Here is a 27501-nt window from a genome sequence, read left to right as displayed (position 1 = left end):
GCCTTTTCTTAGGTGGTTACTTGTATTTGGGAAGTCCAGCAAAAGGAGGGATCCTGCTTAACTAGATAATTGTCAAGTGGCTCTCAGCCGATAGGGACCGTGGAGCTGAGAGTTGGAGATGGGGAGAAATTCTCCTGAGTTTTTTGGTTTGGTTTTTGCAAGAATAGGAGTGGGGACAGAATTCCACCTCCCGCATATTTTTCCAATGTCCACTTTCCATCTTTCAATCTTACTGTATTTCCTTTTTTATTAAATAGTGGCTTCGCCAGTACATAAACCAACCAATCAATCAATAAGCAGTAAGTTGTAAACTAGTGTTCCAAAGGAAACCTGTTTTTAGGTCCAAAGAAGTTCAAATGACAACGATAAAATCTTAATTGGTTTCTAAATTCTTCTCTCTCTCCTCTGCCCCCTCTCCCCAAGTTGGGGCTTCAGCAGTTCCCTGCACACGCGCAGAGGCGCAGAGGGCTTTTTCCAACATTGGGTGGAAGGACAGAGCAGGAGAGGCTGGGGCCGCGGGCCTCCCAGCCGCTGGAGTTCTTCAGCGAGCCTCAGGATGAAGCCCCAGGGTGGCGTCTCCAGAGACTGAGCGCCATCACGCCGGCGCGCGCCGCTTAGCGCTGTCTGGATTCCGCGCGTAAAGGAACGCGCACCTCGTCAGACACGCAGCGCAGAAGACAGGCCCCCTGCCTGGTGCCCACTGCTCTCTAGATGCGGAAAGGAGCCCAGGAACTGGAGGGTCCTCACCTGGTCCTCTCTCCCAGCTGCACAGACACTTGCACGGACTCACACACCAGCACCTGAAGACGTACCCAGGCACAGGTGCGCAGACGCATGCATACACGCGCGCAGAGGCACGCGGATGCGCACAAACACGTGAACAGGCACTCACAAGCACGCGCACCCAGCACTCTAAGTGGTGCTGTGGGAGGACCTGTGGGAGCGACCGAGAGCCCGAGCTTGCCTGGGGCACGGGCCCTTGACATCAGGCCACCTCCCACGCGTCTGCGACCGGAACCGGCCCTTGCGACGACCCCACCCGGCCCAGTGAGGACTCTGGGTGGGTGGGAGGCGAGCCCTGGCACCCAGCCCAAGAGCCCACGCTGGAGTGTGATCACCCAGCCTCGCCCCCTGATCGCCCCGCCCCGCCCCGCCTCCCGTCTACCATTGGCAGCAGAGGCCGTAGGTTCCCGGGAGGGGCGGATGGGAACTGCCTAGAGGAGGAGACGAAAGCGAGATGGATGGGCAGCCAGCCAATGAGAGCGTACAGCCGCCCTAGCAACTGCGGCCGGCCAATGGCTGGGCGGAGCCCGAGTGCGCGCTGTCAGGCTGCGGGGACCGCGGGGCTAGCAGTGCTCCAGGGACCTCTGGACCCGCGCGGCGCTGGACTGCCAGGCCACCGCCTCTGCGCTGTCCCGTGGGCTGGGCATGGGCTCGGGCGCTGGCGCGGCACGATGAGCACCGGGGGCAGCCCGGTCCGCGCCTACGACTTTCTGCTCAAATTCCTGCTGGTGGGCGACAGCGACGTGGGCAAAGGCGAGATCCTGGCGAGCCTGCAGGACGGTGCGGCCGAGTCCCCGTATGGCCACCCCGCGGGTGAGCGCCGGGCCGGGATGGAGTGGGGGTGGAGCGCGCGGGGGCTGGGGAGGAGAGGGGCGCAGACCCGAGAGCTAGGCGGGGGCGGGGTGCAGGGGAGGAGAGGAGAGAAGAGGGGGTGGAGAGCGCGGGGGCTGCGAAGACCGGTAGCTGGCCCGGCGAGGGTCGCCAAAGAGCCGAGCAAAAGAGGCCGGGGAGGTACGGGATCCCGAAGGGGAGCGTTCCGCGGGCGGAGGGAACAGGGAGATCAGGGAGGGGAGCTGGGGCCGCGGAGCCTGGGAGGGAAAGCAAGGCCGCAGAGGAGAGGGGAGAAGGGGTGGAGCGCGCCGGGACTGTGAAAGAGAAGGGGACGCGGGACCCGGAAGGGGAGCCCCGGGCTTAGGGCCGTCGAGTCTCTGCCTGAATCCCGCCCGCAGGACGCAGGCAGCCCCGGCTGCACACCCCAAACCCTGGACATGGGGGACCCAGGGGACTAGTGGGAGTGAGGCTGGGACGCGCGCACTCCGAGCGTGAGGCGGGAGCGAGCGGCTGAATGGGGCGCTGGGGTCCTCCCGACCTGGGGGTGACTGCCAGACGGAGGAGAGCGTACGACCACACAGTCCGGGTTTGGGGAGGAAGGTTGGCGGGGCTGCTCCAGGGTGTCCTGCCGGGAGGTCGCACTTGGCACACGACGAGTCTGGAAAGGACGAGTGCGGATGCGACGCCGGCGCGAGAGGCTGGGAGCGTGGGATCGGAGCACAGCGCTGGCAGGCTCACAGGTGGTGGCTCTGCGCGTGGGTCGGATGGAAAGGGAGGGAGAGAAAGCACAGAGGACACATCTCGAGGCTTCTTCAGGGTTCCCTGTGTGTGGAGGGGCTCCTCCTCCTGGTGGACAGGCCTGAGAGGGCAAGGAACCCTAGTGACCCTAGGGAGCATGGTCTGGGGTGCAAAGAAGGGAAGGACCGACAGAGAGTGAGGGTCCCGGGGTCAGGGGAGACCAGAGCACCCGATGGCAGCCTACAGGGGGTCCAAGAAGTTTCTGGTTTGAGAGCAGCAGCCCCTGAAAGAGGGTGGACATTAGGAGGAAAAGAAGGGCAGCAGGGAGGAAAGTGGGCGGAACTTGGGCCAAGAGGCGGGAGGACCAGGTGTTCCCGCAGTGCCCGGGTCTTTACCCACCAAAGGCTGCTTGGCTGGTGCAGACTGAGTGGCTGTGGAAGGAGAGCTGTGGATGTTCACCATTGAGATAACATCTCAGGGGCAGGAGCCACATTTCCAATACAGAGGCTGCTGCTTGCTGTCTGGTTCCTGGGTAGCTGAGGAAGGCAGCCTAGGGAATGGAATCTTAATGTTCAAGCCAGCCTGGGGGGGCTTCTTGTCCTGGTCAGCCAGGGTAGGACTGAGAAGACAATGGGCAGCACACTGAGTTGGGGAAGGTTTGAGATGGGGGCATGAGCTGATGGTGAAAACCTGGATCCATTCTCACACTGCAGTGCATGTAACAGTCACCCCCTGGTCCTATGAAAAGGCAGATTCTGATTCTAGAACAGACTGTCCAAGATGATGTCATCAGCTACATGTAGTTCTTTACACTTAAAGCATGTTAGAGGGAAATACAACTAAAAGTGTGCGTGCTCAGTCACTTCTGTCGCATCCAATTCTTTGTAACCCTATGGATGATAGCCTCCACCCATGGGATTCTCCAGGCAAGAATACTGGAGTGGGTTGCTGTGCTCTGTTCCAGGGGATCTTCCCAACCCAGGGATGGAACCCATGTCTCCTGCATTGCAGGTGGATTCTTTACCACTGAGCCACTGGGGAAGCCCTAAAAGTGTGCATTAGCCACATTTATAGTGCTGGACAGCCACTTGTGAGGCAGCAGAAGTGCTGGACAGCGCAGTGCTGGGTTTAAGCTCTATGAGAGTGGGGAGCTGTGACTGTTTCCTCTTCAGCTGGGTCCTCTTGGTCTGGGGGTCAGTGAATGGATGGGCCAGAGATGAAGTAACAAAACATTCAGCAAATACAGTGCTGTGTATGTTTGGGGGAACAGGCTGTGGGATGTTTTCTGTTCTGTAGTAGATGAACAACGTGGGGGCAAAAAGGAACGTGGACCAGCGTTTGCACGAAGGTCCTTCTGGCTGGTGTGAATGGAGGCTTGGTGCTTCTGCTGTTACTTTCATTCTATGTGCTGAACTGAGACTTCTAACAACTAGTTAGGGATTTCTCCTGAAGTTTTTTCCTTGACACAGAGGGAGGATTTAGGCTAAAAAGACATGTTCCACAAAAGGTCTTGTCAGCTTTGCTTGAGACACTGCAGAAAAGAACTGATATGATAGATGCGCCCTCTGTGGGTTTTTGATTTACTAAAAGATTCTTCTTGGATTAAGAAAAGAGACGATGGGGCTTCCCTGGTGGCTTAGTGGTACAGAATCCGCCTGCCAATGCAGGAGACACGGGTTCGATCCCTGATCTGGGAAGATCCCACATGATGAGGAGCAACTAATCCTGTGTGCCACAACTATTGAGCCTGTGCTCTAGAGCCCAGAAGCAGCAACTCTTGGGCCCAGGTGCTGCAGTTTCTGAAACCTGCATGCCCTAGAGTCCATGCTGTGCAATAAGGGAAGCCACCACAGTGAGAGCCCGCACACCAAAACTAGAGAGTAGCCCCCACTTGCCACAACTAGAGAAAACCTGCATAACACCAAAGATCCAGCACAGCCAAAAATAAATAAATAAAACTATTCAAAACTGAAAAGAGATTATGAAAAATTGGAAGAAACTGGAATCATCATGATTATTATTTTAAAGACACATTTCACTCTGAAACAGTGTGGGTGCTTCTGGCAGAAAAGGCGAGGGCCTTTCAGCCTCACCACCCATCTCCCTCCACCCTATACCTGAGTTCAGAGCCTGTTTGTATGTTCAGGTTGCCCAGGTTCCAAACACCCAATTCTGCATAGTAGCTACAGTGCTCACAATTGCTCAGTGTTAATTCAATATTTCAGAGTACTCTGTGCTCACCGGTAATCTTTTATTTTGTTGTCCCTCTGATTGCTAATTTCATTTCAATCATTTTTTCAGGAAGGGCTCATGAGTGTTTCCTAAGCATTTTCATGTCGCTGTCCTTTGCCTCTATCTTTGAACACTGTCTTGGCTGGGTGTAATAATCTCAACTGCTGTTTTCTTTCCCTCAGCCTTTGTAAGCGCTGCTCCATCCTCTGCCATTGGATGTGGGGAAGCCTGAAGACAGCTGATTTTTTTTTTTTTCCCATACTGTGATTTGCATTTTCTTCATGAATTTCTGAAGTGTTCCTTCTTTTTGCTTCATTTCATGAGCTTAACCAGACCATGTCTCAGAGCTGAAAGCTTCATTTTGAATTCCTGGCACACTGAGTACTCTTTCAATTTACAGATTTTTTTTCTCAATTTTAGGGAAATTTATTTTATGTCCTCAAAACATCTTCTGGTGCATTTATTGGTGTTTCTACTTCAGTGACACCAGTTGTATTGGTTTCCTGTGGCTGCTGGGCAAATTGCCACAAACCTAGTGGCTTGAAATAACACAAATTCTCTTACAGTTCTGAGGGGTGGTAGTCAACCCAATCTCATTGGCTAAAGTCAAGGTCAGCAGGCCTGCATTCCTTTCTGGAGGTTCTAGTGGCCAGTCTGTTTTCCTGCCTTTTTCGCATTCTAGAACCTGCCTTTGTCTCTTGGCCTGTAGGTCCTCCCCCACCTTCAGGGCCAGCAGTGGGAGCTGGAGGGGGGGGGTCTTTCTCGAATCTCATCATTCTGAGCTGGACTCTGCCTCCTGCTTCACTTTTAAGAATGCTTGTGATCACACTGGGCTTCCCAGGTGGTGCTAAAGAACCCACCTGCCGATGCAGGAAATGTAAGACATATGGGTTCGATCCCTGGGTTGGGAAGATCCCCTGGAGGAGGGCACGGCAACACACCCTAGTATCCTTGCCTGGAGAATCCCATGGACAGAGGAGCCTGCGGGGCTAGAGTCTGTAGGGTCGCAAAGAGTCGGACATGACTGAAGAGACTTAGCATGCACGCATGTGATCACACTGGGGCCACTAGATAATCCAGAATAATCTCTGTATCTTAAGATCACCTCACTAGCAAAACTTAATTCCCCTTTGCCATGTAACCTAACATATCCACAAATTCTGTGAATTAGGACATGGACCTCTTTGATGGGCCATTATTCTGCCTGTTAGTAGCTCAGTTGTGTCCAGCTCTTTATAACTCCATGGACTGTAGCCTGCCAGGCTCCTCTGTCCATGGAATTCTTCAGGCAAGAATACTGGAGTAGCTTAGTTTCCCAACCAAGGATCGAACCCATGCCCTCAGCAGTGAAAGCACAGAGTCCTAAGCACAGGACCAGCAGAGAATTCTCTAATTTTTCCTTACTTTTAGAATTTTCCTCTTTTTCAATTTTTAAAAACTTCTTTACAAGTTCATTAAAAACAACTCTCCTTTTAACTATTTCACCAACTTCGTGGTTTTATTAGATTGTTCCACTGCATGAAGTAACTGGGATGAATTTCCATCTGCTCCTGGGCTCACATTTCCTTACAAGTTGAGTTGTTTTCCATTCCTTTTTAAACTTTTATTGAAGTATGACACATACATATAGGAAAATGTACCGATTATAACTGCATAGCTCAGTGAATTTTCACAGCTAACAAGCCCATGCAACCAGCACCCCGGAAGCCCAACACCAACATATTCCTGGGCCCCCAACCCTTCCGCCAGCCACAACACCCCAAAATATGACCGCTGGCCGGGCTTCTGAAATTGCGGGTCATTACTTTTTCATTCATTCTGTGTAAAAATTAGAGCTGTACTGTGACTGCTTCTCTTGCTCTCATTGTATAAGACTCCTGGGTCGTATATGGTTGTGGATGGTTTATGATATCCCTGGTGTGAATGCACGGTGATCTATCTATTTACCCATCCTGCTGGGGTTGGCATTTCTGCGGTTTCCAGTTTCTGGTTGTTGTGATTAGCCCTGCTGTGAACGTGTCCACTGTGCGTCTTTGGAACACCAAAGACCTATTTCTGTCAGAATATACCTGGGACGGCTGAGTATTGTGGCACGCATATGTTTAACGTAAGAAGATACACTGAAAATATTTTCAATTTAGACTCTGGCTGCCAAGTTTGGGAGTTCTGTTTGCCCACATCCGTACCAACACTTGGTTCTTGTTCTTTTGCATTCTAGCCCTTCTGGAAAGTAGAGTGTAGTTTGAATTTGTACCTCTCTAATGACTGATGAGATTGAACACCTTCGTCCATTTTCCATTAGGCTGAATTTACTGGGCAGTGTGGGTGTTTGAAAAAATACATTCTGGCTGTGAGTTTTTGTCAGAAATACGTATCGTGAGTATGTACTCATGTGTTGATGTGTTGCCTTTAATCCCTTTAATAGTATTTCTAAATACAGAAACCGTTCATTGTTACATAATCCAAATGATGGGTATTCATGGGGGGGACTCTGGGTGCTGAACAAGTCTCTGTCTGTTCCAGGCTGGGGGTGTCCTCTGAGGCTCCACTGTCTTATCTCTGACATTGGTGGATGCTGTCTCACTGGACTGAGGAACGGTGTGGGGTGGAGGTCAAGACACATTCTTTTCCAGTTGGATACCCAGTAGAGACCCCCTTCCCCCCACACTGCTCTGTCACTTGTCACAGCCAGGGCACCAGACACCCCCCACCTGCAGGCTTTCTGCTTTGCAGGCGGGTCTGCTCGGTGCTCACAGGCGGGTCTGCTGTGTATTCCTCTGTCTGTCTCATACCGGGGCAGCTCCACCTGCATGTAGTCTGTGCTCTGACACAGTCTGGTGAGGCCTGGCTTCTCCACCAAGGACCTTCTGTTTGCCCCCTAGCCTACAGTTGGAGGGCGGGGGCCTCGGGTTCCTGACCCTGTCCTGCAACCCGAGCTCTGGGAGGAGCAGGAGGGTGCATGTGAGCTGTGGAGACCTCTCACTGGGTGGCCCATTGCCCAAGGAGCTGTCCTTCGGTCCCATGGGTGACATGCACACTCAGGGTTCTACCGGGCCCTTACTGGCCCTGGAGCCTCACTTCTGTCCAGTGGGTTGGTGCTCAGTCCCAGCTCTTCACCCCTTGGAAGTCCTGCTCTGGGCAGAAATGGAAAGAAGGCCTCAACAGTCGGTATCCAGAAGGTGGCGAATCAAGGCTGTAGCTGGGCTCTGTCTTCTGCTCATCTTGGGCCCCCCCTGGGCTCAGGCTGGGGTGTTCCTGATGCCAGGTTCATACCCTTTCCTTCCCTGATTGCTGAGTTTCTACATTTTGTTCATTTCCTGAGTGATGGGAGTGGATCAAACTGACATCAAAAGCTACAATCTCTTGCCTTCCAGTTTTTTTCCTTCCCACCAGGAGACTCACTGTTTCTCCGACTACTTTCTTTTGACTCTTTCTCCAGCTTCCTTTTCCCAGCAGGAAGCTCCCATCTTTCTTTCTCCATTTCATCTTTGCCAAGAGCTAAAAATAACACTTCCCACTTATTGAGAGTGTAGAAGAACCATGGCATGAAATAGGTTATTTGTCCTTTCTCTTTGCCTTTGACAGTCTTTCTGCCAGGAGATGCCCACTCTCTCCTGCTACCTTCTAGATGCTGCAGACAGCTTACAGGGACTCTGCCCATCTCCCTGGGCAACCACTTTAGGATTCAAAACACGATTTATAAAGTCATCACTTTCCAGTTTGAACTGAGAATTGAGTCGTGTTTTATCCTCCTTCTTCATGGTCAAACTCCTTCATCTCCCTCAGTACCACTTGTGAGCACTCAGTAAACTTAATGCATTGGGTTTTTAAAATTATGTCATAAATACTTCCACGTATTTGAAAACAATAAAATTGCATTTGTATGAGATTTTCTCGTTAAAAGCCCTTGAGTAAGTCCTACCTCTCCTGTGTCTTTTTGGGATCTTCTCCCTGCAGTGGTTGCAGCCCCTTTAGTCTGACCTCTAATCCCTGCAAGCCCCCAGTCCAGGGTGAACCTGACTTTAGGTGATGGGCAGGGAAGGGCTCAGAACTAGCCAGTCCAGGTTCCTTCCAGTCAGAGACTCAGCTAACAGAGCCAGAGGCCCAGCCACCAACCCGTGTCCTTTGCCACTGTCATGGGATGCCTGGTGGCTGCCAGGTGAGAGCAGCCAGGTAATCACAGCCTCCAGGTCCTGCCCGGGTCCTTCCAGCCACACCTACTTACTCATGGCTGGCCCAGGAGCTCAGGTTCCACATGTCAACTGTTAGGGGTGAAGAGAAGCAGCAAGGTGTATGGAAATGGCTGGCATATTACTGAGTACTTGCAGGCTGTGATGGGCTCACTTCACCTTAAGAGATTGCTTTGAACTTCTGTTTCACACTTTCCAGGCTTCTTTAGCTTAACTGGGGGCAAAAAGTGAATTGTATACAAACAAAAACAGAAGAGCTGCAACGCCCGGGGGCTTGGACCTAAAAATATCAGTTATGTAGATTTTGTCAGATCCACAAAGAAGACAATTTAAAGGGGCTGTGATGTAAGACAGCAGCTTCTGTGACGTCTTCAGGGTTTACCTTCTTCAGAAGTGAGCTTGCCTCCTTGGAGGCCTCAACCAAATTCCCCACTCAACCTGGGTCACCCTCCCCGCTCCTCCTCTCCAGGAGCAGGGTGCCGGTCCACCCACCCATTTGCAGGGGCTCCAGGGGCTCCTAAAGTGGGTCTAACTGCAGCACGCTGGCTTAAGATGCTACCAGCATTTCATCAGTTTGCTAATACAGATGACTTGTCTCTTTGGGTGGGTTTTGTTTTTTTTTTTAAAGTTTAATTTTGGCTGCACTGGGTCTTCCTTGCTTCATAAGAGCTATACTAATTCCTTTCGTTTTCCATATAAAATTTAGCTTTGTCAATCTACCCCGCCCAAAACATCCAACCAGGATTTTTGATTGAATCTATGAATCCATTTGGGGAGAGCTGCCAACTTAACTATACTGGGTCTATCAATCCGGTCCATGAACACATTATTTCTCTCCACTTATTTATGCCATCTTCTCAGTCAGCTGGCTTTCATCATATTCCTTGCCTCAACACCTTGTCTCTTGGATTCACTGACGGGTTGTGCGGCGAGCAGAGGGAGCTTAGACTCAGTAACATGACCACTGAGCCCTGCTGGTGGCCTGAGTCCAGGTCTAAGCAGTGCCCACATTAAGGGGTGATCTCAAGACATGGCAGGGGCAGCCTTGCAATTTGAAGGGACTGGGACCCTCTGATGTGTCAGGGCTCTGGAAAGAAGGGGTAGTCGTTGGGCCATATTGAGTGATAGGGGAAACTCTGGATGACCCCTAATTTTATTCATGGTAGGTGATGTACTGGGTCCCATCAGTATCTGGTCGGTGGAGCTTGTCCTTGCTGCGGGATTTCACAAGGCCTGAATGCAATAGCTTAGCACATAGATCGTTAGGGGAAAAGGTAGGCATGACAGTGGTCCTGTTCCTGCCAGGGAAGGCATGGGAGAGTTTAGCCCCCAAATGGGGAGCCCCCAAATGGGCAGCTCTTAGCTGGGAGCAGCTAAGAGCTGGGAGCTGTGTGGATGAGCTGGGGTAGCCAGGCCATGAGGAGGCTGGAGACACCTGAGTCAAACTACTTTGCTATTTTTTTTTTTTTCTTTTTGTCCACACTATGTGTAGGATCTTAGTTCCCTGACCAAGGATTGAACCCTCACCCTCTGAATTGAAAGTTTGGAGTCTTAACCACTGGAGCACCAGGGAAGTCCCCACTTTGCTATCTCAAAGAGAAAAACCAGGAAGGAGAACTGTGCAAGGAACACATTTTCCTCCCTGGTGATTCAGACGGTAAAGAATCCGCCTGAAATGCGGGAGACCTGGGTTCAATCCCAGGGTTGGGAAGATCCCCTGGAGGAGGGCATGGCAACCCACTCCAGTATTCTTGCCTGGAGAAGCCCCATGGACAAAAGGAGCCTGGCGGGCTACAGTCCATGGGGTCACAAAGAGTTGGACACGACTGAGCGACTGAGCACAGACTCTGAAAAAGAATGGGACTGGTGTGGACTTTGGTAGCTGCTCTCTGTGGGATTCTCATGTGATGAACACACTTTAGATCCCCATTTAAAACATGACACTTTTAGAACTACCTGGACACGTGAGGCAGCACCACAGGAACTGAGCCTGTGGGTGAAGCTCAGCACCCTTCTGAGCCGTGGGTGAAGCTTGGGCCTGTGCCTCAGCCCTGGGGTCTTGGTGCTTCTTCCATCCTGAGCCCCCTCAGTCCTGTGAGGCACCCCAACATTTCCCAACAAAGTGCCCTTCTAATCTGAAAAGCCAGGCAGGGTACATCTTGGGATAGGACATATGTATTTAAGGTGAAATTCACATAATATAAAAGTAGCCATGTTAAAAGACTTTTCCTGGCGGCTCAGCAGTAAAGAATCTGCCTGCCCTGGAGAAGGAAATGGCATCCCACTCCAGTATTCTTGCCTGGAGAATCCCATGGACAGAGGAGCCTGGTGGGCTATAGCGCACGGGGTCACAAGAGTTGGACATGACTGAGCGACTAACACTTTCACTGCTGCTGCTAAATCGCGTCAGTCATGTCCGACTCTGTGCGACCCCATAGACCAGTAACTAATAAGAACCTGCTGTATCACACAGGAAACTCTACTCAATACTCTGTAATGACCGATATGGGAAAAGAATCTGAAAAAGAGTGGATATATGTATATGTGTACCCGATTCATCTTACTGCACACCTGAAACTAACTCAACATTGTAAATCAACTATATCCAATAAAAAGTTGTTTAAATAAAGAAGAAAAAAGAGAAAGAATCCTCCTGCAATGCAGGAGCTGCAGGAGACACGGGTTCCATCCCTGGGTCAAGAAGATCCTCTGGAGGAGGGCATGACAACCCACTCCAGTATTCTTGCCTGGAGAATCCCATGGACAGAGGATCCTGGTGGGCTACAGGCTACAGGGTCACAAAGAGTTGGACACGACTGAAGTGACTTAGCACGCACACATGCAACCGTGTTAAAGTGAATCATTCAGTGGCATTTGAGACATTCACAACCCTGTAACTTTCTAATTTTAGAACATTTTCCTCACCCCTGCAAGTAGAAACCTGGACCTTCCCACACCCCTGGCAGCCAGCACTCTGCTTTCAGGTATTTTAATTCAACATAAGACATGTTCTCAAAAGTCAGGTTCTCATGATGAATACGTTCGTCAATGATACTTAGCCAGTATTTACATGTCTGGGTCCTCTAAGTCATAGAGATAGAATTCAGCAGGTGCAGGAGAAGCTGAAATAGATTATTTACACATCCGGTGGCCTCAAAGTGTAAGGAGTGGCTTGGCAGTTGACATTTGCTTTTTCTTTTAGGCTAAAATTATCTCTCTTCTTGTTCTGTTGTTCTGATTCACTCAGTGAACATTCCAACAGGCTTTGTTCAAGGAACTTTTGTGTATTTTTATTTTATTTTGATGGACAGAGCTCTTGGTGAATGGGCTGAGTGCACCAATGTGTATTATACCTTCTGAGCCTAACACAGACACTGCTGCTGTCAAAACTATGAACCAAAAGGTAACAGAGTCAGAGAAGAGGAAGTGCAATAAACAGGCACAGAGCAAACACATAAACAGAGGAACAGTAAAAAAAAAATGGTTCAATAAATAAGTGTATGAAAAAAGAGACCCTTCTTACAATCAGGCTTTGAACCTGGCATGGATAGGTGTGACTTGGGGACTTCTCTGAGGCAGGCACATCCTTGATGGAGGGTTTATCTTCTGGGGCCCAGAGGCCTGGGTAAGAATGGAGCTTGTGCTGATCTGAGGCCACAGCTGGTGGCAGGTCTCAGACATGAGCCATCCGGGAAACTGAGGCACAAGAAGAGGGAGGGAGAAAGAGAAAGATAAATACCGTATTCTAACAAATATATACGGAATCCAGAAAACTGGTACTGAAGAATTTATTTACAGGGCAACAGTGGAGAAACAGACATAGAGAATGGACTTATGGACATGGGGAGAGGGGAGGAGAGGGTGAGATGTATGGAGAGAGTAACATGGGAACTTACATCACCAAATGTAAAATATGTAGCCAATGGGAATTTGCTGTATGGCTCAGGAAACTCAAACAGGGGCTCTGCATCAACCTAGAGGGGTGGGATGGGGAGGGAGATGGGAGGGAGGTTCGAAAGGGAGAGGATATATGTATACCTATGGCTGATTCATGTTGAGATTTGACAGAAAACAGCAAGATTCTGTAAAGGAACTATCCTTCCATAAAAAATAAATTAAATTTAAAAAAAAAGAAGGAGGAGGAAATTGCTAGTCATCAGGAATGGGATTTTCCCAGGTGCCACAGAGCTTCTCCCTGCAGGGTCTTCACAGTCCTACACAGGAAACCTGTGGGGTCCCCGGTGGGCCAGCCCATCCCTGCTCCCACTTTCCACCCTACAGATCAAAGGGGAGGCATGTTTTCTCAAGCTTTATTTCCCATCCCCCCAACCCTCACCCGCAACCTCCCCTGTTCTTCCCCGTCCCAAATTCTCAGCTACAGGGATAAAGCAGGTGCCCGCCGTGGGAGTGGGGCACTCAGCTGCACAGATGGGTCTGTGCAGGAAGAAGGATGGGTCTCAGCACTAAAGGACATTAATACTGATGGAGACCACCTGGGTTTCCAAAGCACACATGACTCGGGGAGGGTGCCTGAGGGTCCCAGGCATCAGGGTTGGTGTGCCGAGCGCAGGTGAGCCGGCAGGGACTGGCCCTGATGAGAACCACCACCAGAGTCAGCGTTCAGTTTGGGTCCCAAATATTAATAGTTAGATCATTATTGCTGAGTTAGATTTTTAAAGTTTATTTATTTTTATTTATTTGGCTGCACCATGTCTTAGTTGCGGCATGCGAGCTCTTCGTTGTGACATGTGGGACCTAGTTCTGCAACCAGAGATGGGCCCCCTGCTCTGGGGGCATGGAGTCTTAGCCACTGGACCACCAGTGAAGTCCCTAGATTTTCTTTCAAATACGTGTTTGGTGTTCAGTCACTAAGTCATGTCTGACTCTTTGTGACCCCACGAACCATAGCCCTCCAGGCTCCTCTGTCCATGGATTTTCCAGGCAAGAAAACTGGAGTGGGTTGCCATTTCCTACTCCAGAGTATTTTCCTGACCCAGGGATTGAACCTGTGTCTCTTGGGTCTCTTGCATTGGTAGGCAAATTCTTTACCACTAGCACCACCTGGAAAGCCCAAACAATTTTTACTATTAGTGAAACTCTGGGATGTAGAGGGCATTATGCTCTGCTTTGGGAAGATGTTAAAAGGTACTTCTGTACCTTTTCCAAGATTTGTGTGTTAAGTTTCCTCTGCCCCTCTCCAGTCACTGCTTCATGGGTTTTCTGTCAGAGCATTTTCTGGTGCAAAAAAAGAATCCTCTCGAAGAAGCTTAAGCAAAGAGGAGTTGTGTGGCCTCATGTAACTGACAGGTTGAGGGGTGTGCCTGGTTTCAGGCTAGATCCCAAAGCTGAGCCACTCTGGACTCTCCACTATTCCTTCTCCTCAAAGCTGCTCTCTGCACATGCCCCATCCCTGCTTCTTCTGTGTTAGGTTAATTTCTACCTGGGGAGGAAGCTGGCCCCGGGCAACTCCAAGCTATACGACTGTTGCAAGCTATGATGCCAATGTGGAGAAAACAGTGAAGACGCTCTCTCTCCTACCTGCTTGGCCAGTCACTCTCCAGGGTTGTCAGCTCACTGGTTTTTATATCATGTCCACTGCTGAGAGTTGTTATCTGCAGGAGGGCTGGTCCAGTAGGAGCTTTGCAGCTGTGACCAGAGGCAAAATGTCAAAAGCGAGAAATCAAAAAACGACAAAGATCGTGGAAATTGCAAATGTGATGGCAGAAATAAAATTTCCAAAGAAAGCCAACATCTTATTAATAAGACCCCAGAGGAGGAAAACATATTTCAAGAAAGTTTCCCCAGGGACTTCTTTGGTAATCCAGTGGTTAAGAATTCACCTTCTAATGCAAGGTGAATTAATCTAATGTTTGATCCCTAGTCTGGGAACTAAGATCTCATGTACTGCGGGGAAGCTAGGCCTTTGTACCACACCTAGAGAGCCTGGGTGCTGCAACTAAGACACAATGCAGCCAAATAACTAAATACGGAAAAAAAAGTTTCCCCAAATTGAAAGATTTGCATCTCCAGATTGAAAGAGCTTGTTGAATGGTCAGCAAAACAAAGAAGACTAAAGATGCCCATACTAAGGTTTGAAGCTGCAAAACACCAGCATCAAGGAGAAGATCCCCTCATACCCTGCCAGAGGAAAGGTCAGATTGTGTTTCTGAAGGAAAATTATTTCTTACCTCAGCTGTGGGCCTATCTAAACTCAATGAAGAGTGAGGACAGCCTAGACACTTATTTATGCTGTGTCTAGGGCAGTCACTCTTCAGTGAGTTTAGATAGGCCCACATCTAGAGATTTAGATGACTAGGGAGATCATAGGGAGGAGTTAGTGATAAATGCAGAGAAAACTAAGCGAGTAAACCAAAAGGCAATCTTTAACTCCAGAAGAAACAAACAAACAAAAAATGGGGACTTCCCTGGAAATCCAGCTAAGAATCTATCTTGCAATGTAGGGGACACAGGTTGGATCCCTGGTTGGGGAACTAAGATCCCACATGTCACATGGTGGACTCAGAACAAAAACAAATCGTACATGAAGGACAAATAAACACAGTATACCACATGGTTCCCTTCTGGACAGTGTTCACTTGGTCACATTGATGTAAAATTGAGTATTGATTTAGCTAAAACAGCAACATAACTAGTCTCTGTCCGTGTGTGCATGTATAAACAAGAGAGAGAGTGTGTGTTAGAGATAGAGGTGGGGGTACGTCAGCGAAAGAGAACTATATTTTCACCTTCTGTAATGGAAAATTGATTAATGCCTAAAACTGAAAAGTCAGGAAGTAGGAATATAAGGACGTTGTTTAGAAGTTTGGAGAGACACAGCAAAAGAAAGGACTAGTGAAGACTGGAATGGGGAGTGAAAGGAATTCCCTGGCAGTCTAGTAGTTAGGACTTGGTGCTTTCACTGCCATGGGCCTATGGTTCAATCCCTGGTCAGGGAACTAAGATCCTACAAGCTGTGCAGTGAATCTAAAGAAAGAAAATGGAGAGTGGAACACAGGTGTGGTACATTTTCCACACCAAGCCCTAGAGAATGATGTGACCCCTGAAGCCATGTGCGTCCACAACTCATGAAAACAAAAACCAAATACAGTTTTAAAAACTCATTTTAATAGTATGCTTAAGAAGACCATCAGGAGCAAATTCTTTCACATTTATGAAAACTTTTTTTTTATTGTGGACCTAAAATATCAGTACGCTAGGAGACTTTCTAAATCAAAGGAGCCAGCCCAGCTCATGTGGTAGATTAACTTCCTTTAGAATAAGAGTGAAACAGCCCTCTAGCCTGTGAGTAGCAAGCATTCTCTCTCATTGTCTGAAAACAGATGTGCCAAAGCCCATGTTGTCTCCAGATGCAAAAATAGATACCCAAGTCTACTTATGTGTTGCTTCAGGCAGACAGTGCAAAACCTTTAAGCATTCCAAGGGAAAAACTAAATATTTGTGTGTGTGTGTGTGTGTGTGTGTGTGTGTGTATGCAAAAAAAGCATTATTCCCCCAGTCGTGTCCAACTCTTTGTGACCCCAAGTATTGTAATCTCTGTCCATGGGATTCTCCAGGCAAGAATACTGCAGTGGGTAGCCCTTCCCTTCTCCAGGGAATCTTCCTGACCCAGGAATCGAACCCAGGTCTCTCGCATTGCGGGCAGATTCTTTACTGTCTGAGCAACTTCAAAATTAACTTTTATGTATGATGGTGGTGGTTTAGTTGCTAAGTCATGTCCGACTCCTGTGACCCCATGGACTATAGCCTACCAGACTCCTCTGTCCATGGGAGTGGGTTGCCATTTCCTCCTCCAGGGGATCTTCTCCACCAGGGATCAAACCCATGTCTCCTATATTGAAAGTGGAGCCTTTACCACTGAACCATAAATATATATTTCTATATTCTTTATATATAAATATGTATCAGTTCACACTCAGTCATGTCCAAATCTTTGCGACCCGATGGACTGCAGCACACCAGGCCTCCCTGTCCATCAACAATTCCTGGAGTTTACTAAAACTCATATTCATTGAGCCCCCATCCAATCATCACATCCTTTGTTGTCCCCTTCTCCTCCTGCCTTCTATCTTTCCCAACATCAGGGTCTTTTCACATGAGTCAGTTCTTTGCATCAGGTAGCCAAAGTCTTGGAGTTTCAGCTTCAACATCAGTTCTTCCAATAAACACTCAGGACTTATCTCCTTTAGGATGGACTGGTTGGATCTCCTTGCAGTCCAAGGGACTCTCAAGAATCTTCTCCAACACCACAGTTCAAAAGCATCAATTCTTCAGCACTCAGCTTTCTTTATGGTCCAACTCTCACATTCACACATGACTACTGGAAAAACCATAGCCTTGACTAGACAGACATTTGTTGGTAAAGTAATGAATGTCTCTGCTTTTTAATATGCTGTCTAGGTTGGTTACAACTTCCAAGGAGTGAGCGTCTTTTAATTTCATGGCTGCAATCATCATCCGCAGTGATTTTGGAGCCCCCCAAAATAAAGTCTCTCAATATTTCCACTATTTCCCCATCTACTTGGCATGAAGTGATGGGACCAGATGCCATGATCTTCGTTTTCTGAATGTTGAGCTTTAAGCCAACTTTTTCACTCTCCTTTTTCACTTTCATCAAGAGGCTCTTTAGTTCTTCTTCCCTTTCTACCATAAAGGTGGTGTCATCTGCATATCTGAGGTTACTGGTATTTCTCCCGGCAAACTTGATTCCAGCTTGTGCTTCCTCCAGCCCAGCGTTTCTCATGATGTACTCTGCATATAAGTTAAATAAGCAGGGTGACAGTATACAGACTTGACGTACTCCTTTCCCTATTTGGAACCAGTCTGTTGTTCCATGTCCAGTTCTAACTGTTGCTTCCTGACCTGCATACAGGTTTCTCAAGAGGCCGATCAGGTGGTCTGGTATTCCCATCTCTTTCAGAATTTTCCACAGTTTATTATGATCCACACAGTCAAAGGCTTTGGCATAGTCAATAAAGCAGAAATAGATGTTTTCCTGAAACTCTCTTCCTTTTTTGATGATCCAATGGATGTTGGCAATTTGTTCTCTGGTTCCTCTGCCTTTTCTAAAACCAGCTTGAACACTGGAATTTCACAGTTCACGTATTATTAAAGCCTGGCTTGGAGAATTTTGAGCATTACTTTGCCACCATGTGAGATGAGTGCAATTGTATGGTAGTTTGAGCATTCTTTGGCATTGCCTTTCTTTGGAATTAGAATGAAAACTGACCTTTTCCAGTCCTGTGGCCACTGCTGAGTTTTCCAAATTTTCTGGCATATTGTGTAGCACTTTCACAGCATCATCTTTTAGGATTTGAAATAGCTCAACTGGAATTCCATCACCTCCACTAGCTTTGTTCGTAGTGATGGTACCTAAGGCCCACTTGACTTCACATTCCAGGATGTCTGGCTCTAGGTGAGTGATCACACCATTGTGATTATCTGGGTCGTGAAGATCTTTTTGGTACAGTTCTTCTGTGTATTCTTGCCACCTCTTCTTAATATCTTCAGCTTCTGTTAGGTCCATACCATTTCTGTCCTTTATTGTGCCCATCTTTGCATGAAATGCTCCCTTGGTATCTCTAATTTATGTATAGCTTATATAAAAATATATAATTATAACTGTATTTATTATGTATATATATATATATGCATTCATACCTATTTATTATGCACATATACACTCTATTTAGTAAATGTGTATATATTCTATTTATTTATTGTGTATGTGTGTGGGTGTCTCATGCTACATATGCCCCAGTGCTGCCTATTGCAAAAGGAAGGACATAAGCATTTGAAAGGACTTAAAGGACTGTAAAGAGGTCCTTGGTAGTCGCTACAAGATGTAATTTCAGGACTTCCCTGGTGGTCCAGTGTTTAAGAATTCTCCCGCCAATGCAGGGAACACAGGTTTGATCCCTAGTCTGGGAGGATTCCATATGCTTCTGGGCAACTAAGCCTACACACCACAAATACCAAGACTTCGAACTCTAGAGCCTGTGCTCTGCAACAAGAGAAGCCACCACAATAAGCCCACTTGCCACAACTAGAGAAAGCCCAAGTGTAGCAGTGAAGAGTCAGTGCAGCCAAAAATAAATAAAATTAAATACATAAACATGTATTTTAAAAAGATGCAATTGCCCAGATCCAAAACTACTGACCTAAACACTCTCTGGAATCTATACTCTGTCCTAAACACTTGGATGATGTGTCCTCAGAATGTGAGGCTGTATATTCTGCCATGCCCACCAGACACATGACATTGCCCTTAACCTGCTTTAAGACAGGAGACTTATGAATAAGCCTCTTTTTTGGTTGTGTCGGGTCTTCATTGCAGCCGGCGGGATCTTCATCATGGGCTTGGGCTCAGTAGTTACGGGGCATGGGTTTAGTTGCTCGGCAACATGTAGAATCTATCCTGACCAGGAGTAGAACTCTCATCCCCTCTGTTGCAATCTGGATTCTTAAGCACTAGACGTCCAGGCAAGTCCCCCCTTGGGGCTTCTGCATACAGATTAAAACAGGTACAATAGTTTAAGATGAGTCTTTTGAAATTTTGACAGTTAGGAGCCTTTCCAATTCAAATGATCCAAGAAACTAGCCCCACAAATATTTTCTGCTGCTAATCCAATTTTAAGGCTTCCCAGGTAGCACTAGTGATAAAGAACCTGCCTGCCAATGCAGGAGACATAGAGATGCAGGTTTGATCCCTGGGTCGGGAAGATCCTCTAGAGGAGGGCATGGCAACCCATTCCAGTATTCTTGCCTGGAGAATCCCATGATGGAGGAACCTGGTAGGCTTCGGTCCATAGGGTTGCAGAGTCAGATATGACTGAAACGACTTAGTACTCATGCATGCAATCCAACTTTAGAAAAAAGAGAAGCTCTTATCACTCTAGTTCCCAGGAGACCCTGGAGGCAGAGGTCCTGGAGACTGACTGACATAGTAAGAAATTATCCTCTGCTGGCTTCCTCTGAGTGTTCACACAAAAATCGGTTTTGGAATGCCAAAAAAAGAATCCCAACTTGGTCATTTCAGGGCAGGATTTCCTTTAATTCCCAATTAAGTAAGCACTTGCAAGCATCAGTTCTATATAAACCCAGCTTGTGTCCCCATCGGTGGCTGTCCATCCATGAGCTGTCTGGCCTCTGAAGCAGTTTCCCATTATCGATTTGGTTGCTTAATTCAGAGATGAGATACGATCTGAACAACTTTCTGAGGACAGTGTGGTTGATGAGCTTTGTGCTGCTTCTGAGTCTAGCTCTCCAAGGAGTTACTCCCAGGATCGGCTCGACTTCTTTACTTATCTTAGTTTCACCCTCTTGACAGTCTAAAACCACCATGGGTGCTTGGAGTACTCGGTGATCAGCTTTTATCCCGTGTGTCCCCAGAAGAACAGTGTTTACTTAATCCTTGTAATGGGATCTGGGATCTGCTGCAGCACTGCTACAGGTCTGGAGGATCGATCCTCGGACATCTCCGTTAGGTTCTCAGCCACCTGAGGACACCTTGTGGTGGGCAGAAGCTGGTGTCCCTTGTTCTTGGGGCTGAGCAGGCTGTCTCGTGTCACTGGCAAACTGTTTGGTCAGACCATGTATCGACTTGGGTTTTTTTTTTTTTTCTTTTTTCTTCTTAATTGAAGCCAAATTTAACAAAACTCCAGCTGCCTATGTTTCTTTGGGCTTCCTGCCCAGACCTCCCTGGGACTCTACCAAGGAAATTCACTAGTGCCCCTTAAGACTCCAAGTCAAGTACAGAAAACCTTAAATAAAAGTTGTAGGATCATCACTTAAACAGTGAGATCCGGATATCAGGAGAGCTCACCAGAACACCTGAGGAGTACTGAGGAGCTGGTGGGGCTCAAAAGGCTGATACCGAGCGCCCATTCAGGGTAGACCCCTGGTGGCCTCTGGTGGGTGTCTCTGATATCACGCCACTACACCGTGAAAAATTAATCAATTAGTCTAAGAAAGAAAATGAAGGGTTTCCCTGGTGGCTCAGATGGTAACAAATCTGCCTGCAATGCAGGAGGCTCAGGTTCAACCCCTGGGTTGGGAAAATCCCCTGGGCTAGGAGATGTCAACCCACTCCATTATTCTTGCCTGGAGAATTCCACGAACAGAGAAGGCATGAGGTTGCAAAAAGTCAGACGTGACTGAGAGACCAACGTTTTTCAAGAAAGTAATGCAAAATTTTATTTGCACCAACCTGTGGATTATAACCTGGGAGACTGTCTTTCGGAAAGCTCTGAGGACTGCTCTGCCTGTCACAGGTCAAAGCACAGTTATAAACATTTTTGAGACAAAGGGATATACATCAAAAGGCATGTTGACGGTTTACACAATCTAGGTCTGCTCATCCAAAGCAAATCTGGGTCATCATGATCCCTCACAACATTACGAAAGACGGTTATCTCCTGAGGAGTTATCAAGTGCTGACCAGGCCATCCTGATGGTTTACAAAATTAAGAAGGAATGTTCTCTCCTGTGGGCTTCCCCGGTGGCTCAGCAGTAAAGAATCTGCCTGCAATGCAGGAGATGCAGGTTGGATCCCGCGGTCGGGAGGATTCCCTGGAGGAGGGCATGGCAACCCACTCCAGTACTCTGGCCTGGAGAATCCCATGGACAGAGGAGCCTGGTGGGCTACACTCCATGGGGTCACAAGGAGTCGGACACAACTGAAGCGACTTAGCAGGCACGCACGTTGTCTCCTATGGAGGTGTGGTCAACGCAGATGTCCAATACATAAAGCGGAGGAGGGAGGCAGTCCATATGGGCAGAAAAACTATTTATGTCTAAGTTTTTCTCATCTCACCATAGAACAGGAACTTTATTTCATCACCCTTGTGCACGTAGGTACATGTTTCATCTTTACATAGTTGAGAAAATACTTCATAACTAATTTCTTTTTCTACACATTTTACCTTACATTCACAGTGGGATAACTTGGAGGAAAGGAGCGCCACATTCTAGCCCTGAGTCCAGCAGAGACAAGGGTGTGTGGCTGGGCTGCCCACAGTCTCTCTGCAAACCTGGGGCCAGCAGGCCATGTGTAGAGCCAACTGCAGAATGGTTCTGGGGGCTCCTGCTGCCCACCGCTCAGGTAGTGGCAGGGGCCTGGGCACTGAGCTGGAGGCAATGGTGGTAAGGGAGGAGCAGAGGTTGGAGACCCTGCTTCAGATAGAAGGTAGGTGAGGCTGGTGGGCCAGGGTCCAAGTAGGGCCCAGTTCAGCTGCCCCGTGAGTGCTGGATCCCACCACTGGGAAGTCCTTTCTCCCCCAGCATGAGATTGTCTCTCTGATCTGCACCTTTTACCTGAACAAGACTTTGTGGAAGTGCTTAGCACTTAAGCTGCCTCGACCCTTTTTCACAGGCATCGACTACAAGACCACCACCATCCTGCTGGACGGCCGGAGGGTGAAGCTGCAGCTCTGGTGAGTCAGGGGTCCCTCCTGACCCCTGAACATGGGATGGGGGGAGCTTTCCTGGCCCTTGGGGACTCTGGTAGCACCCGAGGGAAGATCCACTGCTTCAGCCCCAGCCTGACCCAATAGCTCCCTTGGGAGCTGAGATCTGCATGGGCCTCGGAGTTAGTCCAGAGCACATGACCTTCTTCTTTCTTGCTACTGCCGAGGGGCCATACGCTGTGACCAAGCTCAACAGGGTGGAGGGTGGACAGGGGTGGGGGTGTAAGAGGCCAGGGTGTCACCCAGCTCTGGATTGGGTCTCTTTCTTGGTCCCTACTCCAGCAGCCTTGGTTCTGATGCTCTGGTGTGATACTCCTGACCCTCCAGCTCCAGCGGTGGGTGACAAGGGTTTTCCTGCTGTGACTGACCCCTGGTCGCCCCCATGCCACGTGGCTTTCCTGACCGCCATCACTAGCTCCTGTGTTGTCCCGTCTCCTGGGCCACCTGCATGGTTCCATTCTCCCACCTGACCATGACAGACCTCTCAAGGCCATAAGTGTCTCCAGAGGGCCCAGAGCCCCTTCTCCCACCCCCACCCACCCCTAACCAAGAGCAGTAAGCTCCCAAGGCTGACCCGGGAAGCCTCTCTCCATGATGTCCATTCGATGTCCCTGTCCCTGCTGACTCTCAAATCTCTTTTCCCTTCCTTCCTCCCCAGAGACCTCCTGAGGGCTCCCCTCTCAATCCAAACTTGTCCTGGACTCAGAAGGCTGTTGTAACAGCTGCTCCTGTTTCCTTGGCATCGGAAATGCAGCCCCTGTGCCTGGTTGGGGTGGTCGGTCCATCTCAGTAAATGCCCTGAGACAGGGTGGAGTCCGTCCCAAAGTGCTCTTCTTCTTTATCCTGATGAATGCATCCCAGGATCACTTCCTCATATTGAGGAACATAGGGATGTATCCACAGGGCTGGCTTCATGTGATCTTTTCTTACCAGATCTTAGTTCCCCGACCAGGGATTGAACCAGCGCCCTTGGCAGTGAAAGCAAGGAGTGCTAAGCACTGGATGTCAGGGAATTCCCATGATGTTTTTGAGCTAATTGGAAGTGGAGTGACCCCACCGAATCCTCTGGCCTGTTTCTCCCTCAGTGTAGACTCACATTCCAAAGATAGCTTTATCTCCAAATTATACAACTTGTAAAAAACCTAAATTAGATTTATTGAAATGTCAGAATTATTATGTGAAAACCCATTACTCTGGAGAAGGGAAATGGCAACCCACTCCAGTATTCTTGCCTGGGAAATCCCATGGACAGCAAAGCCTGGCGGGCTATAGTCCATGAGATCGCAAAGAGTCGGACACAACTGAGTGGCTAACACATCACACTTCAACCCATTACTACTTTCTCTAGTTGACTTTTCAAATAATTAGAAAAGAGAAAGCGCCCAGGACATCTCAAGGTCCGGATCTCTCCAGGGAAAATGTGCCCAACATTTCATTGGGGGCTTGGACTTTCCTTTGGCATGGCCACTGACTGACAGTGATACAATGTACTTGTTCTGGCTCCCAAGTTCAAAAATCTTGTTGTCAGGAAGCAGTAATTTCTTCTTACAGGCCTCCAACATCTTTTCCAGGGACACGTCGGGTCAGGGAAGATTTTGTACCATATTCCGCTCTTACTCTCGGGGCGCACAGGTAACATCCCCTGAACTGGGAGGTCAAACTGACTTTAATAATGACTTTCGGAATGCTCTTTAATGGATACTTGGAGGACAAAGCAATTAGCTCACATATAAATTTATGCCAGAGTCTAAAGTTGTGCTGTGGACTGTTTGGTGACTCCCAAGCCTTGAGCATCGGGGGCGGGGGGTGGTGGTGGTTGCATGTTGCATTTGTATATACGTGTGCATGAGTGGTGTGCATTCACATGCATTTATGCATGTACATAAATATGCAGACATGTGGGTTGTGTGTGCACCACATTCACATGAGTGTGTGTCTGCACGTGTGTGGGAACTCTGTCCAGGTGGGTGGGCTCTGCAGTCCCCCCACATTCCATGTCCCTGGACCAGCTCATGAATGTGGGGAACTGAGTTCCACTACCCAACTCACCTTCACATTTGTGGGTTTCTCCATGAGCTTATGAAATTATCACTGGAAATGATCATATAGCTGCTACATTTGGCACATAAATTTTAAAAAATGTGTTTTGCGTTAAAATAAGTAGAATGACTGTTTGGCTCGTTGTGAGTGTGTGCCTGAACGGCCTGCGTGCTGGCCAGTCTGTCCACAAGTGACCGTTGCCTCCCCAGGGTGTGATCCTGGTGTACGACATCGCAAACCGCTGGTCCTTTGATGGCATCGACCGGTGGATTAAGGAGATCAATGAGGTACAACAGGGGCAGGGCTCCCTCCTTGTGGGCCCACGGTGGGGATGGGCAGGGGAGCCAGGGCACAAGGCTCCAGCCACAGCGAGGAGGACATGTCACCTCCTAGCACAGGATGAGGCCCTGCACACAGTCAGGTGGGTGGACCAGTGGTGACTAGGCTGCTCCCTGCTGGCACCCTGACCGGCCCAGCTGTCAATGGGGACATCCAGTGGTCAGTCCCACCCACCGTTGTGAGTGTCCTGGGGTGGCTGTAACAGCTCACCACAGACTGTGTGGCTGAACACAAAGGAAACTCATTCTGAGTTCTGGGGTCAGAGTCCAAAATCAAGGTGTTGGCTCCCTCTGCTTGAGAGGAGGATCCTTCCTGCCTCTTGAAGCTTCTGGTGTTGCTGACAGTCCCTGGTCCTTGATGTGTGGACGCCTCACTCCATCTCTGCTCTGCCGTCACGTGCCTGCTTCCCTGTGCGTCGTCCTGTGTCCTCTCCCCTTCTTATAAGGACACAGTAACGGGATATCGAGTCCACCTCAAGACCTCATCTTAACTAATTCCACCTGCAAAGCCCCTATTTTCAAAAAAGGACATATTCTGAAGTTCTAGGTGGATATCACCCCAGGGCACCTGTCATTACAACAACAAAGCTTGCGCCTGACCCTCTTCTTTCCTTGCCTCTCCGTCTCCCTTTAGCACGCCCCAGGGGTCCCTAAGATCCTGGTGGGGAACCGCCTGCACCTGGCCTTCAAGCGGCAGGTCCCCACGGAGCAGGCCCGGGCCTACGCGGAGCGCCTGGGTGTGACGTTCTTCGAGGTCAGCCCGCTGTGCAATTTCAACATCACTGAGTCCTTTATGGAGCTGGCCAGGATCGTGCTACTGCGGCACGGGATGGACCGGCTCTGGAGGCCGAGCAAGGGTAGGTGCTCCTCCAGGCTGCCCGGCAGCCCCTCCAGCGCTCAGCCTCCCAGGACCTGGCCCCAGGTCGCTGTCTCCATTCTCATAAATCAGAGCTTCTGCCCCTTGGCACTAGAGGCACTTGGGATGGAATGTCCTCTGGTGGGGACGTCCCCTATGCTGTGGGTGAGCTGCATCCTTGGTCTCCCTGCCCCCGTTTGTGAAAAGCACAAATGTCTCCAGACTTTGCCAAATGCCCTAGGGAGTCAAAATCGCTCCCAGTTGAGAAGCACTGTTCTGAAAGTTGTTAGGACCTTGATTCTAAAAGGAACCAAAACCCTGGGTTGTGTTTCTTCTGTCTGATCCTCCAGGGGTTGAGGAGTGCCCTGACCGCACCAAGGGTGAGACGCAGTCTCTGCTCCCAGAAGGCCCCTTGGGAGCCCCGCTTTATCTGAGCAGGGACTCTGACTCATAAAACAAACTATGTAGGTGAAATATAAGTGACAGCATTTGCTTTTCTGGTGTGTTCTCCAGTATGTCTTTATAAAGCTGATAACACATTATTTTGGGTCAGCTACTCAGTTGGGAAGCATGTTTCCTGAAGCCCTTGGCCTCAAGCCCCAAAAGCTGGTTGCATGAATCCTGAGGAGACCTCATTGGCCATCGCCAGGCAGGACTCATCTCTCAGACCCAGTGCGAGGGACGGTGGTGGTCTCAAGTTTGGAGGCAAAGTGGGTTTAAAAAGACGAAAGCAGGACCACCCATTTCTAATTGCCACCCGTAGGCACAGGGTGGGACACTGGGCCTTGACGTCTTGTCCCAGAGTCCCAGAGCGGAGGGTGGACAGGTGTCCTGCTGCTCTGGTTCTGGCCCCATGCCCAGGACAATGCAAGTGAACCGGGTTTTCTTTCCTTTCCCAAGTACTGAGCTTGCAGGACCTGTGCTGCCGGGCAGTGGTGTCCTGCACGCCTGCGCACCTGCTGGACAGGCTGCCGCTGCCCACGGCCCTCAGGAGTCACCTCAAGTCCTTCTCGATGGCCACCGGCCTGAGCGCCAGGATGGCGCAGGGCCGCCCCTGCTCCCTCGCCTCCGGCTCCAGCCACAAGAGGACCAGCCTCCGAAAAGCCAAGGGCACCCACCTCCCCCAGAGCCCCCCCAGACGCTGCTCCAGGAACAACTGCAAAGTCTCTTGAGGACGGTGCAAGGCAGAGGAGGGGCACAGACGGGAGGGGGAGGCTGCTCTGGATCTAGATGCCCGCTAGTGTCGTGGTGACCATGTGGCCCCGAGCAATGAAACCGAGGCTGGTACCCCGCTTACCAGATACTTCTGCATGGATGGGCATGGGGCTCTTATTTCAGACATGTGTTTATAAAGGGAAGAACTCTTGATAACATGGAATTTTGAATGTAACGTATCATGATTGCAGTGCAACTTTTTTCTTAAAATAACTACTTTTTATAAGAATGGTGATATGTTTGTGATGAGTATAAATTCTAGGGACTACAAAAAGTGGAAATGGAGAGAGAAATTAAGAGTTTTCGATGCTATGAGGGGTCTTTTTATAAACCTCCTTTTTAATGTCAAAGCACTAATTTATAAAACGCCATAGATAAGTTAGAGATTACGCACAGCCAATTTGTCCAGCTTGTGTATGAAACGGATCTGATCAAGTTTTTGCTACGTTATTTACTACATTTTAGGATAAGTGATTTATATGCATATTTTCTGCAAATCTACATTTTTTTGTACAAATGTTTTACGAGTTATGACACTAAAGGGAAGAAAATGCCAAAGATATTTCTAGTTACAGCAGACACACTGCAGCATGGTTACACCACGTCCAGACTGGCAAGAGAATGGCACTCGGAGCCATTTTCAGCTAAGAGTGAAGCGAACACTGTTGTTTAAGAATCGATGTTTCTTGACAATAAAAAGTATACTCATTTCTTGGTAGACTCGTGGGCTGCTTCTTCCTGGTTTTGTGTACTTCCATCATCCTTGGTCCCATTTGCCAAATAGGTTATTGCCT

At 49.0% G+C, this 27501-nt stretch overlaps 1 protein-coding gene across 1 annotated transcript; it reads left to right on the top strand.

Moving 5' to 3' along the window:
* Nucleotides 1-930: 930 nt before the first annotated feature.
* RAB40B (RAB40B, member RAS oncogene family) lies at nt 931-27425 on the top strand. The gene is made up of 6 exons (XM_006053367.3): nt 931-1596; nt 22165-22225; nt 23830-23890; nt 24508-24585; nt 25271-25493; nt 26393-27425. The coding sequence occupies exons 1-6, from the start codon at nt 1242-1244 to the stop codon at nt 26662-26664; spliced, it is 1050 nt and encodes a 349-aa protein (XP_006053429.3). The 5' UTR covers nt 931-1241; the 3' UTR covers nt 26665-27425.
* The last annotated feature ends 76 nt before the right edge of the window (nt 27426-27501 follow it).

This window comes from Bubalus bubalis, chromosome 3, assembly GCF_019923935.1.
Source record: "Bubalus bubalis isolate 160015118507 breed Murrah chromosome 3, NDDB_SH_1, whole genome shotgun sequence".
Classification (NCBI taxonomy): domain Eukaryota; kingdom Metazoa; phylum Chordata; class Mammalia; order Artiodactyla; family Bovidae; genus Bubalus; species Bubalus bubalis.
The sequence above is the reverse complement of the archived record's forward strand: the minus strand, read 5'-3'. Positions and strand labels throughout refer to the sequence as shown.